The sequence below is a fragment of the Camelus dromedarius genome, chromosome 18 (assembly GCF_036321535.1).
Source record: "Camelus dromedarius isolate mCamDro1 chromosome 18, mCamDro1.pat, whole genome shotgun sequence".
Classification (NCBI taxonomy): domain Eukaryota; kingdom Metazoa; phylum Chordata; class Mammalia; order Artiodactyla; family Camelidae; genus Camelus; species Camelus dromedarius.
Window position 1 is genome coordinate 19,346,829 of NC_087453.1, and position 20,035 is coordinate 19,366,863.

The following is a 20,035-nucleotide window of genomic DNA, read 5'->3' on the forward strand; positions in this document are numbered from 1 at the left end:
GCTGTGTTTTGTAAACATTGCTAAAAGATTCTCAGTAGATCTTTTCATCATAATGCAAATGTGTTACGTGCACACGTGTATTTGGTCTCTCTGTGTGCCCTTCTCTCTGTCTACTTTCACCCATTTCTATGTATTTCACATAATGTTGCACAGTGAGCTCATTTCTAGCATTAAATTTAAATAGACTGGCTGATGTTCAGTGCACACTAGCCTGTTGCCGTGCAATGACTGTAACCCACAGTGCTGATATTGCAAAGTGTTGCTGATGTCATTACTGACCATTAGAAAGACGACTGAAACGTGACCTGCCATCTTTTGTGCTGCATTGTAGCCTTATGATGAATTTGATATATTACTTATGCTTCAGTCAGCAACTCCAGGCACCCTTTATCATTCATTCATTCCAGCAAACTCTTATTAGCCTGCTGTTACAGCTTTGCTTCAGTAGCCTTAAAGTTTATTCTTACCTTCATGCCCATTAGTTCTTGTGTTGCCCATACCAGCCTTCTTCCCTTCTCCCCTCTTACACCATAATCACACCTTTGCCCCCTCCAGTTTGCTCAGGAGTGGGGCTTAGGTTACACTAGGGATGTCTGATGTACTAGTAATTGACCACTGATGATCCGTCTGGTGGCCCATCTCTAGCTACAATTGGTATTGGGAATCTCTGAGTTGTGTTTACCCAAGACCATATTAACACTTAGCCCTTCCTCTACAGGTAACTTGAGGTGTAGGGTACATGAAAGGGCAGCCACATTATTTATGGTGTTTGTTCCAACATAGATAAGCATTAGAGTCAAAGGTGTTCTGTGTTCTAATCTTGACCACTGTTTCCTAGCTGTGTGACCTTAACCTTCCCAGACATCAAGTTTCCTCTTTAATGTGGGGAGAGATAGTGCTTATCTCATAGATTCACTGGGAAGGATTAAGTGAGCTTATATAGGTAAAGCTCTTCACACCGTTCTTGGCACATGGTAAACAGTGAGTTATGGGTCTTATTTTTGAATCACTTTTGTAGCACCTGTAGACTGGTGGGGAGAGGAGGCTTCTCAGAAGGTGTAATTTGTAAGCGAAGTCTTAGAGGATAAGGAGCCAGCATCCCAGTGGATAAAAGAGAGAGAAGAATCCCCCACAGCAGTATGCTTAAGAGCTACAGGAGAGCTTGACATGCTTATGGAAATTGCACATAGTTTTCTCTGGCTGAGGGTGAGATAAAAGTGGGGAGGTGGTGGGGAGGTGAGGCAGGAAAGATGACCAAGAACAGATCACGAAGAACCTTGTGGAGCTCATAGAGGAGTTTAAACTTGATCCTCCATCCCCATAACCTGGCTCCTCTGTTAAGCAGTCACATAAACGTCTTTTAAGAGCAGCAACAGGAAAAAGAGGGCAGTGAATTGGCCTCAGATTAACTGGCATCTCTTTAAAGCAAATATTCCTCCTTGAGAATACTACATTAATTAAACATGTGCCTTGCAAGATTCTTTATTGCTTTACTTGTGTTCCCTGTCGGTTGTCTCATTCATTAATCTGCTGATTAGTAACCCTGAACTCTTGCATCCCCCTGGCCCCGGCCTGCACCATTTCTGCATTCCCTTTTTAATATACTGTGCTGTTCCCCTGGGACGTAAACTCCAGGACCCGTCCCTGGCCTGTTCATGTTTGTTTTCTTTGCCCCTTGTGCCTGCCTTGCTATAACATTTGTAGTATGTGTTAAGTAATCCTTAAGGTAACATTTTTATTATGTCATAAAAAGTGCATGGCAAATATATTATAACTCATGGACTTTGTTTAAAAATGAACGGATAATTTATTGAGTGTGTTACATGAGCCTTGCTCCCCTCCCCATCTCAGCTGAGACTTGCTGCTCATTTAGCCTAGCCTCCTGTTGAGTGCTCCCGCCCTGTGACATGCTAGGAAAGCAGACCCATGGTTGGCTAGAAATGACATCATAGTTTATGTACTCAATAAAAATTTAATTAAGTCATTACAGGAATTGCAGTCATCATTTAACCCTCTGATTTCTTCTGTTTAGTTTATTATTAAACATTCAGTAATACCAGTCACCAAATCCTGATGGCTTATAAAATTCTGCATGAATTTTAATAGCTTAAATAAATGGGAAAATATGAGTAACTGATATAAGAGGAACTTTTTCCTTGTGGTGGTGCTATATGTATGGGTTTTTATAAAAAGCAAAGCATTATGCAAAGGATAGCAGTTTAATAAGAGAACAACCTAACTGGGGAGAGTTTCTCATCTGGTTTGTCCGTCTGTATATTCATGGGCAGGGTGTTCCATATGGAATTATCTGGCAATGGGGACACAGAACCTGCACACCAGCAAACAAGAGCTTAAGTGAGGGGACAAAATCCCAACAGAGGTTCACCAGAGGGAATATCCAACTCCCCTTGGCTGCTGGTCTGGCTAGAAGGGCCCTTCGGGGCAAGTCCGTAGTTCAGGAAGCTGCTCTCACTTACCCTCACCTGTTGCCTGCAGATCATATGTCTGCACTGATGGAGCTTCCACCCTTTTCCAGGAAGGGCCCTTTTCATGATCTAATCCAGCCTGGGTGATGATATCTGAAAACCATTCCTAGCTGTGGCACCTTGCCATTTCTCAGCTAGAGGTGAGGCGGGGAGGCAGCTTACAGGTCACTGGAGTTAGAATGTAGGACCAGGAGGTAGAGGCTCCTGGCTCATAAGGAATTCTACTCCTGTTCTCCATTCTTCCTGGGCACGAGCCAGCTGGAATGCAGGTGCGTCCTGAGAGGAGAATGTGTCTGTATGTAAATGAATCTTGTTGGAGAGCAAGAACTGAGATTTGCAGATTGGTATTTTGGTGATCTCTGGAAATGCCCTGCACATGGTGAAGTAGGGAAAGCACTCATCCAGAAATCAGGTTCTAGTCCTGGCTCCGACACTGACTTGATGTGTGACCTGGAATAAGTCCCTTCCCCTTTTTGGGTCTCAGTTCACCATATCCTCAAAGGGATGAGCTCGGTGATGTCTGAGGGCCCTTCCAGCTCTAAAGCTTACTGGTTTGATGCAGCACATAAACCAGCTCTGCTGAGCAGGTTCAGTGAATGTTCACCTCTGAGAGATGATCCTGCCTTTGTGCTTGACATCTCTGACACAGGTCAGAGCCTTTCGTTGCTCTGGTTCTTCTTACACAGTTAGGAGAATGACTAATATGGGAGGGCAGAGAGCCCCCAAATGGGTGTCAATGGATCTGGGTTGTAGTCCCAGCCTCATGTCACAGAAGAAATCACCTCTAGTTCTGGCTTGTTTCATGACTCTTCCTTTACAACTCAACCTATTCTGGAAGATAGTGCAGTAAGAAGTTTGGCAGTTCTGAAATTTCAGGAACATGGAAGGTACTCAGCAGCAAAAAAAGGGAAACAAACAAAAGGATGTATTGGATAGAACACACTATGTGTGGCCCGTGTGAGGATTCGGTCACCAGCACTCCAGTCTTAAACCCTGGTCTGGCCAGGCCCTTGGGGGTGCCGAGATTAGCCAGACAGCGTTCCTTATGACCTTTGAGCAGCTCACCAGCTAGTGAGAGAGACAGGTGCAAAAGCAACTCTAAACTCCGTTGTGCCCCCAGGAGAAGTGTGGACGGAGAGCTCTGGGAACACAAAGGATGGATGGCTATTTTGGCCTGAGGTGAAGGTGTGGTGGGAAAAATCATGGGTTGCACAACCAGCTGCATCCAATCTCAACATTTTCCAGTCTTGAGCTTCACAATTCTCTATTCCTTTTTGAAAATTGTCCATGACTATAAAGTATTGGAGCTAGTTTTAGCTTTATATAAACAAACCAGAAGGGATTACTCGTAACTCCTTACATTTGCAGAGCACTTTGCAGCTTACCACGGCTTTTAGCATACATTGTGAAATGAGCAAATGAATGAATGAATGAGTAGAACACATGCTAATTCATTTGCTCTTCAAGCCAGCCCTCTTTGTAGGGCACGTTAAAGACAAGGACAGACATAGAAAGGTTACTTGACTTGCCCAAGATTACGTCCTGTGTATACAGCAGAATTACGACTTGAACTCAGGTTTTATGACTAAATCCAGATCCTTTCACTACTCCTTTCTGCTCTTCTTCAGAGACCAGTTTTGAACCACAGGATGAAATCATTCAGTATTTGATTTATGATCCAAAGTAAAATTGTCCTGGAGGCAGGAACCTGATGGAATGTCGGTTGCGTGCACTTTGGATTCAGACTGACCTGGATGCTAATCTCAGCTTTATCACTGATTTGCTGAGATCTAGGGCAAATCACTTCACCTATCTGAGTCTCAGTTCTCTGTGTCTAGAGAAACGTGACTATAGCATATCTACCTCTCTGAGTTCTGGTGACAGAGGAAATGATGACTGTAACACACCTGGCCCATAACAGATGCTCAGTAGATGGAGGAGATAATGGTGGGCAATGATCATGGTTGTACAGCACGAATCTTATTCTCCACATAAAGTTCCAAATGACTTTGGGTTGTTTCTAAAACTTGGCAGTTTAAATAGTCAACGAGTCCGTCTCATGTATTACACATTACATCAGGTTTTCTGCTGGGATCCCAGCGAGGGATGAAACATGGGCCCTTTTCCTCAAGCATATTCCTGGAGGTCAAAGTTTTATCCTATTGAAGAGAGTCTGTGAACTCTAGGTTCTGAAGGCACACCTGGCTGTTCCCTGAGAGTTCTACCAGAGCCTCAGCAGTCTCCTTGGCATTGCACTTCTAGAACAGTCAGTTAGCATTAACAGTCGTACTGTTTTGGCCCATCTTATTCTCCCCTCCTCTCCACAGCTTCAGGGGCCCTCCTTTCTCTTCATCATCTCACTCACAGCTTCTCCTCTTCCTCCTCTTCCCATCTCTGACTACTTCCTTCTTTTGCCTTTCACTACAAGGAGCTCCTTTGAGTAGCCCTTAAGACTTTTCCTAACCTCGTCCCAACCTACCTTTCCAGTGTTCCTGCCCATTCACTCTTCCTTGCACTTCTCAGGCATTTTCTTTCCTGCCGCTGCACCTTTGAACAACTTATTCCCTCTGTCTAGAATGTCCTCTTTCCTCCCCCATCTCTCTCTTTTCAGGCTCCTCCTCCGAGGTCCACTTAAACATGACGTCCTAGAGAACTCTTCCCCCACTCCCCAAGTGGAGATCATTTGTACTAAAATTCATTTATCACTCACCACTTTTATGATAGAATTTGAGGTTAACACATTGCAGTGTGATTATTTTTCACTTGTCTGTTTTTGCTAGACTGTGCTCCTGCAGTCAGGAAACCGTTTCTTTTACTTTGTGTTCATAGGATCTAGCATAAAGCCTGATGTGGTTGGGGCTCAGTTCGTAAGACTGAGTTACTGTGTTGTGTAACTTTGGATCAAAACCTAAAAGAAGCTGTCATATTGGAGAGAATCCTGACAGATCAGGGAAATGAGGATGGACTGGCAGTTTGACCTGTTAGGGGCCCTCTCCCTCTATTCTGCTAAGAGTCTGTGACAGTTAAGAACCAAAAATTATACTTTGGGGTTTTTTCCTTGCTTTAATACTTTTGTTTTTGCTATTTTGTTTCTGTAGGTTAATCCCTATATCCTGAAGAAGAACATAATGCTTATGACAAATAATTTCTATGCAGCAATCTTGGGATATGATGAGGTAAGATTGTTTACCAAGCCTTGGGCAGAACGGTGGCCTCCCTCAACAGAGGCTTTGGATGAGAGCCTCAGAGAAAAGCTGCAGGGGCCATCGTCACCACCCGCCATTAAGGCTTAGTGTTCATTCCCTCATCTTCATTGACTTGGCAACTGGAACGATTGTGCCCAGCAGTTTGCCTGGTACTTGAGAAAGAGAGCACTGTATAATGTCAAATTATTAGACTAGTCAGCATTTATTGAGTGCCTGTGGAGGCTGGATGGAGGGACAAAGGCAAATCAGTCACTCTGTCAGCCCCGATGCCTCTGGAGAGAGGGTAACATGCACACATCAACAGCATGGTCTGCCAGACAAATCACATACTTTTTTTGGCCTTAAATATGAAAACAGTCCATACTTATTTTAAAAACTCATCGAACTGAAAATAAATGGTTGAAGTAGAAAAGAGAAGGCCCTGTTCCTCTCCTGCCCAGTTCTTTGCCCAAGAGGAAAACTTTGTTAATAGTTTATTGGATGTCCTTATACATGTTACCTGTGCACGCACAAGCACCTGTATATTTATTTTCTTTATGCAAATGGGAATTACACTACATACACTATTCTGCAACTTGCTTTTTTCTCTGAACAATATATCTCAGGTATCCTTTTAAATCTATCTCACTTTTTCATTGTAAAATTTACATAACATAGAATTTTAAAGTGTACATTTTAGTGGCATTAGGTACATTCATATTGTTAAGCAGCCGTCTCCACCATCCATATCCAGAAATTTTTCCGTCTTCCCAAATTGAAACTCTGTACCCATTGAACAGTATTCTCCCATTCTCCTCTCCCCTCTGGTCCCTGGTAACCCACTATTCTGCTTTCTATCTCTGTGGTTTTGACTACACCAAGTACCTCATACAAGTGGAGTCACACAGTTTTTGTTCTTTTCTGATAGGCTTATTTCACTTAGCATTTTGTCTTCAAGATTCATCCATGTTGTAGCATCTTTCTCATCCTTTTCCCCTCAACTGTTGTTATGGAAATTTCAAACACATAGGAAAACTAGAAGAATGGTGTAATGAACACTTGTATGCACACCACCAGGATTCATTGTACCTCATCTCTTTAATGAATCACATGCTTTTATGCCCATTTTGTGGTTACCCTCCGATTTAATGCGAGCATCACCCCTTCCAGGAAACAGGCCCAGAACTTCCCCAGGCTCACCTCCTCCTGCCCTTCCTGGGCTCCACAATGCTTGCTACATCAGCATTAACCGTCACCCTGGCTGGGTGAGGATTTCTCCTGGGTGGTGGCAGTGTCTACTGTGTTTGTATTTCTATTGCCTAGCATGATGTTTGGCACATGGTAGGTGAAGAGTGAGGAAGGGAGGAAATGCATAAAGGATGAAAGTAAGAAAGTAGAGTTCAGGCTGAAGGAAATGTTATCAGCCTGAAGATAATAATTAAAGCCAGGACATGAGCTTACAAAAAAAATTAAGTTAAATAACTTGCTTAGGCTCAAAGGACTAGTTAAAATTGAGGTTTCTTGATTTTTTTCCCCAGTCACTAACTACCCTCAATTATAAGAGAGTGATTAAGATTGCATACTACATACATCATTAATTTAATATGAACTTTGAGGGAGTGGGGTGGGAATTGAGAAGCACTGCTTAAATGTATGCATCAGTTATTAAATTAGTTGCATTCTGATTTCCAAAAGCTTATAGTGTATAAAAGAATGAAGCTTAGAATTGAAGAAATATAATTTTCTTTCTATTAGCATTTGTTTGTGGTCTCTATTGCAGACAGCTCAGTTGATTCCTTTCATTTTTTTTTTTTTTTTGAGTAAAGGTAGATTTATTTAGAGATATACGTACTACACAGATTGTAGGCTTTTTCAGAAGGTGAGAGAAAGTCCATGAGGTGTAGGGGTTGAGTGCTCAGGTAAAAGTAGAAGTAGATAAACACTCCATAGACAGACTGCGGGCCGTCTCCAAAGACAAGGGAGCGAGAGAGGCCTTCCTTTCACTTTTTAAAAATTTAATAAAGATATTCTAAACTCTTCTGTCCCCTAATCCCAGTCCATTTTGGCAGAGCTATCTTACAAACATGTCTGATTACAAGAGTCACCTGGGGTGCTCTTTAAACCTAATTCCTGAGCATTGCACTGAAGATTCCAGTTCAACAGGAGTAGGGCCTGGTGTTTCAGCAAGCATCCCAGGTGAATCTTCAGAGTGGGAAAGTTTGGGAAATTATCCAGGACACTTTAGAGATACCATTATTTGGGCTCTATCCCCCCAAATTCTTATTTAACTGGTGTAGGTGGGCATTTGTAGTTGTAGTAGTCCCCAAGTAATTTTAATGTGCAATTCTAGAACAGTTTTTCTTAGATTTTAATGTGTGTGCAGATCATCTGGAGACCGAGGTAAAATTCAGATTCTGCCCCAGTAGGTCTGCGATTCTGCATTACCAACAGCTGCGGGTGATGTGGTGCAGCCATTCTGCAGACCACACCGGGAGTCACAGGGTTCTAGAACTGTGCTTTCCAGTACTCGCCACATGTGGCTATTTTGATTTAAATTCATTAAATAAAATTGAAAATTCAGTTCTTCAGTCACTCTGGTTACATACAAATCAGATGCTCAGTGACTACGAGAGGCTAGAGGCATGTGTATGGGACAGTGCAGCTACGGGACACTGCCATCATCACAGGAAAGTTCTCACAGCAGCCTCTTCCTGGAATCTTGCTTGGATTGTGCCCAACCCTGAACACTTTTGGAACCTTCCTGGTTTTCTACCACAGTAGATCCTGATTCCTCCATGGAACGTCCAGGCCTTCTATGAACTGTCCCCATTTGTGACATGTCTTATCCATCTTTATCTCCCATTGCCCTGCAGTGTGTAGCCTTCTTTCTGAGTAAGGTCATTTGCCTCGCTGCCCCCCAGATATGCTGTGACTGATGGAGGCTGTCCTGGACAACCAGGTGTGGGGGGCAGTAGGTAGCTGAGTCTGTAAGCCCTGGACCTGAGGGCCCAATTCTGGGTCTGGCACTTCGTAGGCCTCTCTGCAAATATTTAGTGAACCAACATTATTCTCTCTTGCTTAGAGTGTCCTGTTGCTCTCCAAATATTCTCCATTTTCAAGGCACCTTTCTCCACAAAGCTTTCCCTGACCCCTGTAGGTCTGTGTTTTTCTCTGAATTTCAACATCTATCCACCCACTTAACAGGTATTTAAGTGTCTACCATGTGCGATATACTTTGGATGTATTGGTGAATAAAACAAACATGGTCTGATTCTTTCACAGCAGAGCTTATCTTTTTAAAAATTAAAAAAAAATTAATTTTTCCCTTAATGGAGGCACTGGGGATTGAACCCAGGACCTTGTGCATGCCAAGCATGCACTCTGCCACTGAGCTAGACCCCCCAACCCCAGGAGTTTATCTTTTAATGGGGAAATGGGCAGTAAATAAGTAAACAAGAAAATAAATATCTAATTACAAATAGGATGCAGTGATAGAGAATGGGAGGGGGGTTATTCTGAGTGTGGACTGGGAAGGTCTCTGAGGAGCTGTCATAGACACTAAGACTGAAGAACAAGGGGCCAGCCATGTACTGACTATTCCTCAGAGTCTCGCTGTATAGATTAACGTTTGTTCATTCTCCAGGATTTAATTCTGTGCTGCTGTTTGGTGCACTAGCTTTGTCCCTTCAACTGGATTGCAAGCTGCCTGTGAGCTGTGACCATATTGCTATGATTTTGTGTTCCTAGCATCATGCTAATAAGCACGCAGTGGAATCAAATCAGTCTTCACTGAGTGAGACTCTTACCACTTTAAACCCTTACCTTAACTGTAACCAGGGTCCTCTGGGGCCAGGACAGTCCCATTGACTCCTCTCAGTTCCTCTAGACCTATGTGTCTTAATTTCCTGAAGGATGCTTTTTTTTTTGTATCATGTGGGAAAACAAGTAGGCATCCTAGTAGATTGTGGGAAGATTGCTATGCAGACTAATTTTTGGCTCCTGGGCACCCTTTTTTCTTTCCTGCTTCCTCTCTCAGACCAATCTCCCATTCATTTTCACTGCCTTACTAGCAGTATGGTGGAGAGAAGGCTGAAGTTGGGTTCATTGATTTATTCAACCATTTTTTTATTGCACTACCCCTCTGTGCCAGGTATGCATCTAACTGGAGCTAGTCAGGCACCATCCCTTGACCTCACCAGCTCATTCTGGCTCCAGATTGACCACCAATTAGCTAGATAAGTTCCAAGCCTCGGTGTACTTAGCTTTCAAATGAGGGTAATAATATCTGTTCTTCCTGGCATACGTGCTCACAGGAGACAGGTGTGTGAAGGAACTCTGACAGCCTGGAACAGTCTGATTGCTACCATTGTTAATCTGAGTCCTGAGTCATCCTTTTCCTTCTGACTGATTATGGATTCGCCCCTTCCCAGCCGTCTCTTTCCCCCATCACCGTGGCTGCCAGTTTGCAGCAGGCCATGGCTCCCAGGGCTTCTGCTGTCCTGTCCTCTGGGCTCATTTTCTAAGTCCTCATAACACTCGCTTCCACTCCTGTTCCTTCTCATGTAGCACATGTGAGTCGCTGCCAGCACCACTGCAGCATGTGCCCGGGGCACTTCAGACACAGGCAGGCTGTTGTGTTAGCAAATAGCTTGGAGAACGGTGATGTGCCTGAGCTTGTCCTTGGCTCCTGTCCCCATCTGCCGGAAGAAGCTGGTTTTCCTGACTCAGCCATTGTGCCAGGACAGTCTCTTAAGCTGTGGAATGGCAGGGGTGTTTAGCTGGGGCCATTTGGGACAGGTGGAATGTTTTTCCAATGAACTGTCACTGCCTCGTACTGGACATGGCCCTTCCTGGCAGCAGGCCTAAAGCGAGACCTCACGTACTGCAGTGCCCTGGAGGCCAGCCCACAACGTGACACCGAATCAGTGATCGTGGATCTCTTTGTAATGGTTTACCACGCACAGAGTCTTCCATGGCCATCATCTCTGCATTCTCACAACAGCTCTGTGGGATAGGTATTATTAAGTTTGTTTAGGTTATGAGAAACTGAGGCTCAGGAAGGGCTGGTGGCTTTCCAGAGGCCACACAGCTATCAAGTGTCAGAGCTGCCATTTGAACTCAGGTGGTCTGATCCCCAGATCCCACTGTTGTTTCAACTATATTCACAGCTTCATGCCAAAGCCAGCTCCTAATCTTTGTACCTGACATATTACACTTAATAAAACACCTTTATGTTATCTTTTATAATGAAAAGATGTTGTAAGTTGGGCAGGCATTTTAATGTCTATTTAACAGATGAGAAGGTTGAGACTCAGGTTTAGTAAATTGCCTACCATCTCCGAGCTTGGTACTGGCAGGGCTAGGACTTGACTCGGCCTTCTTAGTGACTTCCAAGCCTCAGTCAGCACTTTGTCTGGTTCCACACACTACCTTGGCACCTGGACAGAGCAACTTCTCAGGGCCTTTCCCATCAGTCACCCTTGCCCAGGAAGCAGGACCCTCCTTTTTCCCTCCTTAGAGCTCCAAGCTAGAAAGTGGCCTTAGTCCATGACCCAGGCCTCTGTGATGTTCAGGATTCCCGGCAGAGCTCTGTCCCCTCTGTGTCAGGACAGACGACATTAGGCACATACACAGGCTCCGAATGCTCCCACTGTGGCCCATGGCAATCCCGCTAAACAGCCTGTTCCTCTGCTTAGGGAGAGGCTGGGCCAGCCATAGCCAGCCTCGAGCTGGATGACAATGAGGCCAAGGTGCCTGGCTCCTTCCCCAAAGAACAAGCTTCATTGCAGTTGTGTGTCCTTGGACCAGGAGAGAAGGCACAACCCACACTCACCTCTCATCCTCAGAAGAAATACATACTCACAGTGCTCCAAGCCCACTCCTTGTGGACAGCAGTGGAAGCAATGCCCCTCTCCTTTCTCTTCTTGGCCTCTCAAGCATTGCCTGGGCCTGGGCAGTGCGGTAGAGGGAGTTGTGGCCTAGGAGGGTCAGTTACACGTGCGCTCCATCTCAGCGTCAATCTCATTAGCCAGTCACTTGGACCCTCTGGGTTCTATGTTCTTTCTCTATATGAAATAAAGGGATTGGACCAGATGCTCTCTGAAGACACTTCCCGCTCTACCAAGTAGCTGCCATTCCTTTCTCCTGGAATTTGTAAGGTCCTTCTGAGCTGATTCTGTGCCTGCTAGCAGGTTTGTAGTACCCCCAGCTTTGTATCATGGCTCTGCTGTGCTCCCCAGAAGACCAGTTGTGCTGTGTGTTCCAGGGGATCCTTTCAGATGATCGTGGGCTGGCTGCTGCCCTCTGGAGAACCTTCTTCAACCAGAAATGTGAAGACCCTCGGCAACTTGAATTGTTGGTGGAATATGTGAGGAAACAGGTGAGCAGTCCCTCCATCCCTTCCAGAGTCTCCTGGAAAGCAAGTCCTTCCTGAGGTCTGTAGATGCTGGACTTGCAGAGGGTCATGAGAGGCTGAGTTCCCAGTGTTCAATCTGAGGGAATTCTGGCCAAATCTTGTGAGCAGCAGGCACCCATGAGGAGCAAATTCTGTGGATCCAGTCACGAGCCAGGCCAGGGGTCGGGGAGTGGGACTAGAGGAATGAAGGGCACCAAGTAGTCTCCTGCTTTCATAAACCTGGAGTTATTCATTCGCTACATGTTTGATTGCCTACTGTGTGCCCAGTGCTAGGTCCTGGGCGTACAGAGTCCTGTAAGGTAGAGGCATGGGGTACAGTGCAGCCATCCCTGTAGCTCCGGTATGTACTCTCTCTGAGCCTCACGACTCATGTTTCCTGCTCCTGGTTGCCAACAGAGTTGGGCTCCAGGCGACATTCCATAATATTCCGTAAGCCCCTTCCCACTAGGTGCTATCTGTGGTCAAGCGGGATCCCCCTGCTTCATTCCTCATGCCTCTGGCTGCCCAGGGCTCCCTGACACCAAAGCTTCTAAGAGAAATCTCCAGAGTGAAGACTGCTTGACTGCAGTTTTCCACAAGCCCATGGAGAATTCTCTCCTGTTCTCTCTGCCCCTCCATGCTGTATTGATGGAAAATCCATACTTAATGGATGAGGGAGCTGAGTGGCAGGGAAGGGACACATTTAGGCTTTTCCAGGGTCTCCCAGTGAGTCAGTCTGCACAGCTGGCCTAGAACCCCAAGCTGGATGATTCATGCCACCACTCAAGGCCTCAGCTGCTCCAGACAGCTCACCAGTTCAGGCTGTCCCATGAGTCACACCTCTGCATCCTGGGCCTGGCCCCTGGAGCTGAAGGGGCCTCACCTCACAGTTATTCTCTTATTCACCTGTGTCCACGGCCTTCAAGCCTCCAGAAGCCAGGAAAAGGAAGGCCAGGCTCCGGCTCTGAGAAGAAGACAGGCCAGCAAGCCCAGCTTGTTGATTACTGGAAAAACCACATACTGGGGCTTTCCAGACCCAGAGGGTAGAGAACCCCAGAAGCCAGGACTTCTGTTTGACCATTCTTCAAATCTGCCAGAGCCGGGAAGAAGGCACTGTGGCCAGAGGACCCCACCCACAGAGAATTCTGAGACTCACACTGTTGACTGGACTCGCCCTCAGACAGGAGTAGCAATTGGCAAAGCAAATGCTATGTTTTCTGAAAGACCAGCCTGACTTTTCCATCTGCTGTGGTGGGCTTGTGCCAGGGGCCACGACAGGGGCACAGCTGGGACCTCTCCGAGGGCCCTGAAGGATGGGGCTCCCAAACCAGTACCCCTGTAAGAAGTCCTGTATTGTTACGGTGAGAGGCAGGCAGTAGGAAAACAGTGATGGGGCTCTCAGGGAAGCAGTGAGCAGTCTGTCAGCAAACCTTTTGAGCACCTACTGTGCCAGCCACTCTGGTGAGAAAGCAGAAATTAGTAAGACCCAGTCCTGCCCTCAAGGATCCAGCTCATAATTTAGCAAGGAAGCCAGTCAGGCACTAGGCTGAGCCTGGAATAAGTCAGTCTGTGATGCAGGAGGGAACAAAGTGCTGTGGAAGGCTAAAGGGAGGAGGGACGGTGTCTGACCCAGTGGGTTAGGGAAGACCAGGACCCTAGTCCTGTGCCATGATGCTAATTGGTCTGGTCTGGTAGATGGCCCGAGATCGAATCAGATTGTGTTCAGACTTGCAATGCAGGAGATGGGCAAAGTTGTGGCATTAGGGACAGAAATGCAGTAATTGGAAAGAGGCATGGCTTTTAGGGAAGATAATGGGTGAGCTGATCTCCTTGTACTGGGAGACAGCAGGGCATGTGGAAATCTAGACCTGAGAGGTGAGAAGACTATGTGAGAGACTGGGGATGAGTTCGAGGGTCAGCAGCCTAAAATGAAGCAGCAGGAGTGAAGGCATTCTAGGAAGAGGGAATCAATCCAGGGCCTCTTTTGAGGCCTACTGCCACCTTCCCTTTCCCCCAGTTGCCTTCTCACCCCAAAACGGAGCCTCACCTTGGTGAATCCATTGCTGACTGCTGCTCTGATCCAGCTCTTACCCTAGATTTTGCCTGTTCAGTTGAAAGCATTTCTCATTCTGTTGCTCTCCTTACTAGCAGGAGCCTGGGAATCCTCCCAGAGGTGGCCTTTACCGCCTAAGACATGGCCACTCATTAGATCGCCTTCCTCTTGCAAAACTGCCTGACCTCACCTCCCTGCAGCTGCTCTGTCCTCCGTTGCAGGTGTTCCCTCTCTGCATTGTTCAGGGGGATGAACTCCCCCAGCCATCCTAGAGGGGTCAAGCTTGGGCCCACTAACTGGGGGGTCGACTCACTAGAGGACGGTAGAGGCATACATGGTTTTCTTAGAAAGCTCCAGTTACTAGCAGTCTACTTAAGTCCTGTGGGGTACACGTTACCATTACTATTCCCTTTCTCAGACAAGGGCACTTAAATCTTAGAGAAGGGAATTGGCTCACCTTGGGTAACACTGCTACCCTGAATGAATAATCACACACAGATACCCCAAGACGTGTCTCCTGCCATACATCCTCCCTAGAAAGTTCTTGCTGTCCAGAAATTCAGGGCTTGAGTGTCTGTTCATTCAGAGGCATGATGGGGAATTTCCCTGAAGCCTGGGAAAGCTTCCCCAGTTACTAATTTCTTCAGACCCCCTTAAGTGAAATAATCCGGGAGGTTAGAGACCCCCCTCCCCCAGCTTGGGAGCTGGGATGGTCAGAAGCCCCTCATGCCCTCTCCCCATTCTCCCCTTTGAGAGGCTGATTCCTTATGCCACCTCATAGCTGTCCTGTCCTTGTCCCTTTCCTCTGTTTCCTGTTCTGGTTGCAGATACAGTACCTGGACTCCATGAACGGCGAGGATCTGCTGCTGACTGGGGAGGTGAGCTGGCGCCCTCTAGTGGAGAAGAATCCTCAGAGCATCCTGAAGCCCCATTCCCCAACTTATAATGACGAGGGTCTTTGATGGGCTGGTCCCTCCGAACAGCTGGCCAGCTGGCTTTGAGGAACCGCCAGGAAAGAGGTGCCTTTTTGGCCCAGAACCCTGCAGGAAGTGGCCTGAACTCACCTTGAACAACATCTGTCAAATACCTGGCCCCATCTGTGTTGATTTTCCTCTTAGTGTGCCTAGGAGTCTGGTCTGGTGGGTACAGTGCTGGGAGAATCCTTTGCCCTTCTGAGGTGTCCTCTCCCTCAAGAAAAGCCCTGAACCGGAGCTGCCCAGCACACACTGCCCAAGTCCCCTCCAGGAACCATGTGATTGATTGACAGTTTTTCCCAAAGGCCACAGAAGGAAATGGGGGTAGGTTAGAAAGGAGACACCCTCCCCAAGGGCCCACTGTGGCCTAGGAGCAGTTTGTAATGCTGCTATCAGGATGGGTAACCACGCTCTGTCCGCCGGCTTTGAGCCATGGGGTTGAGTTGGCCATTAAAAGAAACAGAGACTTAGCTTTACCATGGCTTTCCTTTATTCCCGGGTCTTTTAGAAACTTATCTGAGATGGTGAATGCCGTGAGCTAAGGAGCACAGCCCAACTGGGTTAGAGCAGGGAAGGGAGAGGGTCAGGAGGGTCTCTGCTGCTGCTTTTGCCTACAGTTCATGGAGACGTCACTGTTCTGGCCAAGGCACAGCCTGCCAGGGCCCGTCCTCTGGGACCCAGGAGGCCTCTGATGGCCAAGGGGCTTGTCACATCCTGAGTCATTTGGAAAGAAGCCTCGAGAGAAAGGTCCCTTTGTCACCTTCTCTGCTCCCCATCCCCCATTGAACTGGGTGAGGAACATGCTGTCTTTCCTCTTGGCTCCCCCTTACATGAGATACTGGGGAGAAGAGAACATTCTTCTAGGCTTAGTTCTGCCACCCAAGGACCCAGCCCCAGTCTTCTGCCCCCTTCCCAACTTCTGGAGCATGTGCTGCAGAGCCACCTTGGTCCCCTCCTCTTGAGTATGGGTCATCTCTTGGAGGATTTTCTTTAAATTGAAGAAGGGGGGCGGGGAACCATATTGCCCTTCCCCCATCAAACTTCCTTCATTTAACTTGCTATAAAATGAGTCATATAAAGAAACTCTATATGGGTGAGGTATATCCCACTTCTGTGAAAACATTACAAATCAAACCGCCTTCTCTGAGTTTATTTAAGATGCTTTTGTTGCACGCGGAGCTCAAGAGTGAAGCCTCCTCTGTGTGTGTGAGATAATAACACCTTGTAACTCATTACAGCTGGGCACTATTTACATAAACCAGAGCTGAGCCAGGCAGGAATTTGCTGATTAATTTATTTTTAATGGAGTGAAGTATACCATGCACCAAAATAAACTTTACTGTGTGTACCTAACTGCTGCTGGAATGGATGGAAAAATTAATGGAACAGATTTTGGCTCCCAACTCTACACATTAATTTATATATAAAAGTTATTTGAGCCTTAACCCATTTGCTGCCCAGGGCAGCTCCCCAGCCACAGATCCCAGCCGCAGCACCAGTTCAGCTACCGGGCTTGCTTTAGAACCATGGAATCTCAGATTTGGAAGGAGCTTTAGTGGTCAGTCCAGCCCTGGTCCAGAACTTGACTCCCCTTCTCAGCATCCCAGTTGGCCTGTGTTCATGTGGGCCCTATATGAATACCTCCAGCAGCAGATAGTCCCCACCTGCAGAGCTAAGTCGTGTCTCCATAAGATGAGTAATCATCAAACACTGTAGCTTGTAATACGGAGCCACGTTTCAAAGAGCCAGATCAATCTGTTATGTCTGTGATGTCCTGAAGCCCTTGCTTCCTGGCCAAAGGCATCTTTTACTGACTACAGGCCCTCCCTCCCCTTCAAGATAAAATCCAGGCTCCTCGGAGGCTGCAAAGTTTAGTTTGACCCCTGCTTGTTTTTGTGAGTCTCTAACCCATTTCTTCTCTGAGCAAACTGAACCATGTCGGGTTACCTGAAGAAGATACACTGTGTGTTTTCTCTACCTGGAATCCTCTCCCTCTGCTAACTAAAGAAATCCCACTTGCCCTCAAATACTCCCCTCCCCATCCCAGGCAGTATCCTCCAGTGGAACCATTTTTCGCATGCCTGCCCTCCATCTGGCGCTGTGCGCCCCTTCAGGGTGGGCACTGGTGTTTTGATTGGTCACCTTCATCTTTCCAGTTTCCAGCAGAGTATCTGGACCATAGTGGGCATCAGTGTATGCTTTGATAAATGAAGGCCTGCATGACTAAATCAGTCATTATCCATTCAAGCCTAACAAAAAGCCCCTTTCTGGACTGTTCTCTCAGTCTGTCCTACAGTTCAGTTTATGTTAACAATTCATTATTAGGAACAATTCTCATAGGAACAAAAACCAGCTTTTTTTTATAGCTTAAATTTTGTATTGTAACTTGTTATTATGCAGAACAAGTGAAAAACACGTTTTCTTGCCCTCAGGGAGATTTTTCTCTAGGAATAATTTATTTGTACTCTTCTAGAAAAGATCACAGTAAATTAAGAAACACAGATGTAAAACTGCAAAATGATTAAAACACAATTTAAAAGATAAGCTGCAAGAATGGAAAGGGAAGAGATGGGGAATAATCATGTTAGAAAACCTAGGCTGCTAATAACCAAATTCATAGGACTCTGGGCAATTTACAAAGTATGAGCTGACCTGTGTGCTGCCTCACAGCAGTCTGTACGATCGGTATCGTGCTCCTCATTCTTAACCCGTACACTAGAGAGGGGACTGAGCTCAGAGACGCCTGGAGGGTTACTAGGGTAAGAAGAGGGAGGAGTGCCCCTGCCCACATCTTCCAGCCCCAGGGCCCTTGCTCTGTCCCCACCCCACACTGCCTCCTGCAGGTCAGTGAGAAAATCTGCAATTGAGTATAAAACCTTGCCGTGAGCTCTCAGGAAGCCAAAGGCAGAAATGGGAAAGGCTTAAGGTTATGTAGTTCCCCTTGTCACCTGAGTAGTATTATACTTATCATCAGAAGAAGCAAATTGTTTCTTACTCTTTAGAGAAGAATATACATACAGGGTTTTAAAATGAGAAACACTGAACAGTACAGTGAATGGTACCCTTAAGATTTCAGTTTTGCCTAAAATTTTAAAAAATCATACATATTGCTTCCTTACATCAAGTTGAGATTAAAGCCTAGGCCACAGCTCAGCCACTATTTTTTGTGTTTCTGTTCTGTGCAAGACCCTGCTTGGCATTTTCACTTAGTATCTCATTTAATCCTCAGTGACAATTATATGAGGTAAGTATTATCTCTAAGCTCATGTTACTGGTGAGGGAGACTGAGGCCCAAGTTTACCCTGCATGCAGATACAGGTGGTTCTGACACCCAAGTCCAATGCTTGTAGTCTTAGAAAAGGAGTACTAGATGGGGGAAGGGTCGGTTGTGCTACGTTACAAAGGAGAAGGAAGCCTAAAGCAGTATTCCAGCCAGGTGGGCTTCCGTGGGCACCTACACACACTAACAGGAAAAGTCCAAACAAGGGTTTAGGTTCAAGGTTCAGAAAAGCTTGAAGGAAGTTGGGACATAAAGGATGGGCAAGGTTTAGGTAGGTAGAAGGCAAAACCAGAAGTGAGGATCTGCGGCATGGAGCAGGAAACTTCAGACTCAGGTGGACGAGCCGAGTTGGTTGCTAAGGGAAAAAAAGGTTGCCAAGATCCAGGTGGGCCCACGACTAGGCATAGCCTGGGTAACGCTGCATTTGGTGGGGGCCAGGGTGCATTCTTAGTAAGGACTGTGACCTGATGGGAATGAAGATACCCAGCGGTATGCAGGGCAAATGGGCACCATCAGGAAGGGATTCTAGTCATCAAGGCTTGAGGGCCTGGGGCTGATTGTAGGAATTCAGAGGAAGTTCAAACCCCAGAGACATTGCAGGGAAGAAAATCATCAGGACTTGATGCCTCAGTGAATGTGGAGCCTGAAGCAAGAGCCGTCCAGAGCTCTCCTGGGAGCTGGGAGATGGCGATGTCTGACAGAAGTGGGGACCTTGAAAAGAAGGGTCCTCTTTGCATTGTGTTTTTTTTTTTTCCCAGTGTTAATTATGTTATCCTATGAGATGAGGCAGGGATTATTGCCCCCATCATGCACTAGGGAGACAGGTCCACTGAGAAGAAACCACTTTCTGGAGCAAGAAACCACTTACATAGCAGAGCTGAACAGTCTTATGTCGCCAAGCCCCACCCCTTTGGTGCACCTGGGTTGTATCTGTATGGGGAGCCAGTCTGGTGGAAGATGGCCCAGGGAGGGCAAGGGCATAGGGCAGGACTGGACCTCGGTATGATTAGGACTGTGGGGCCAAGGACTTGGCCTTGTCTTGGGTATAGAAGGGACACTTGAAATCATGAAACTGAATGAGGTCCAAGAGATGAAATGTGGAGTGTAGACCAGGGACTGGGGTGGGTGTGGGGGAAAGCATTCACCAGGGGTTGGGTGGGGGGCGGGGGTAGGAAGAGCAGCAACCAGCATAGGAGGTGGAATCTGGAGTAGATCACCAGGGGAGAGGAGAGCTTCCTGGAGGAGGAGGCTCTTAAGGCCACATGCTGGGGGCCAGGGTGTAAGTGGGTAAAGCTTAAGGGCTTTATTCCAGGGAGAAGACTTGAGCAGGGTATGGCAGCAGCTGTGGTATCTTGGAGGTGCCTAGATGAGAAGAAACGGAAAAATCAGGCAGGAGGTAGGAGAGCAGACGTTTTCAGCACAGGAAAAGACTGATGATGTGCATGGGGTGGGGAGGAGTCTGATTAAATGGAAAGCAGTAAATGGAATAGGAAACTTCCCACAAATGTGAGGAATTGTTAGATGTCTCTGGAAGTGGAAGCCTGGTCTTGAGAACAGGGGCCTGGCTTTGGAGGGGAGGAGGGAACCCTTTCCTGATACCAGAGACTGGAGGACAGATGATGAGGGTGGAGAGGGAAGGGAGCATGCCCACTGGTCTCACTGC

The 20,035-nt window shown here is 46.7% G+C and overlaps 1 protein-coding gene across 1 annotated transcript in view; it reads left to right on the forward strand.

The window, feature by feature from the left end:
* Positions 1–16,445, forward strand: part of LOC105084964 (ubiquinol-cytochrome c reductase complex assembly factor 1) — an 86,349-nt gene extending 69,904 nt beyond the window's left edge. Inside the window, exons 8-10 of the mRNA XM_010975174.3 lie at positions 5,585–5,662; positions 11,937–12,050; positions 14,946–16,445. Of these exons, the coding sequence (XP_010973476.1) occupies positions 5,585–5,662; positions 11,937–12,050; positions 14,946–15,080 (327 nt within the window). The 3' untranslated portion in view covers positions 15,081–16,445. The remainder of the gene's footprint in view (positions 1–5,584; positions 5,663–11,936; positions 12,051–14,945) is intronic.
* Positions 16,446–20,035: the final 3,590 nt, after the last annotated feature.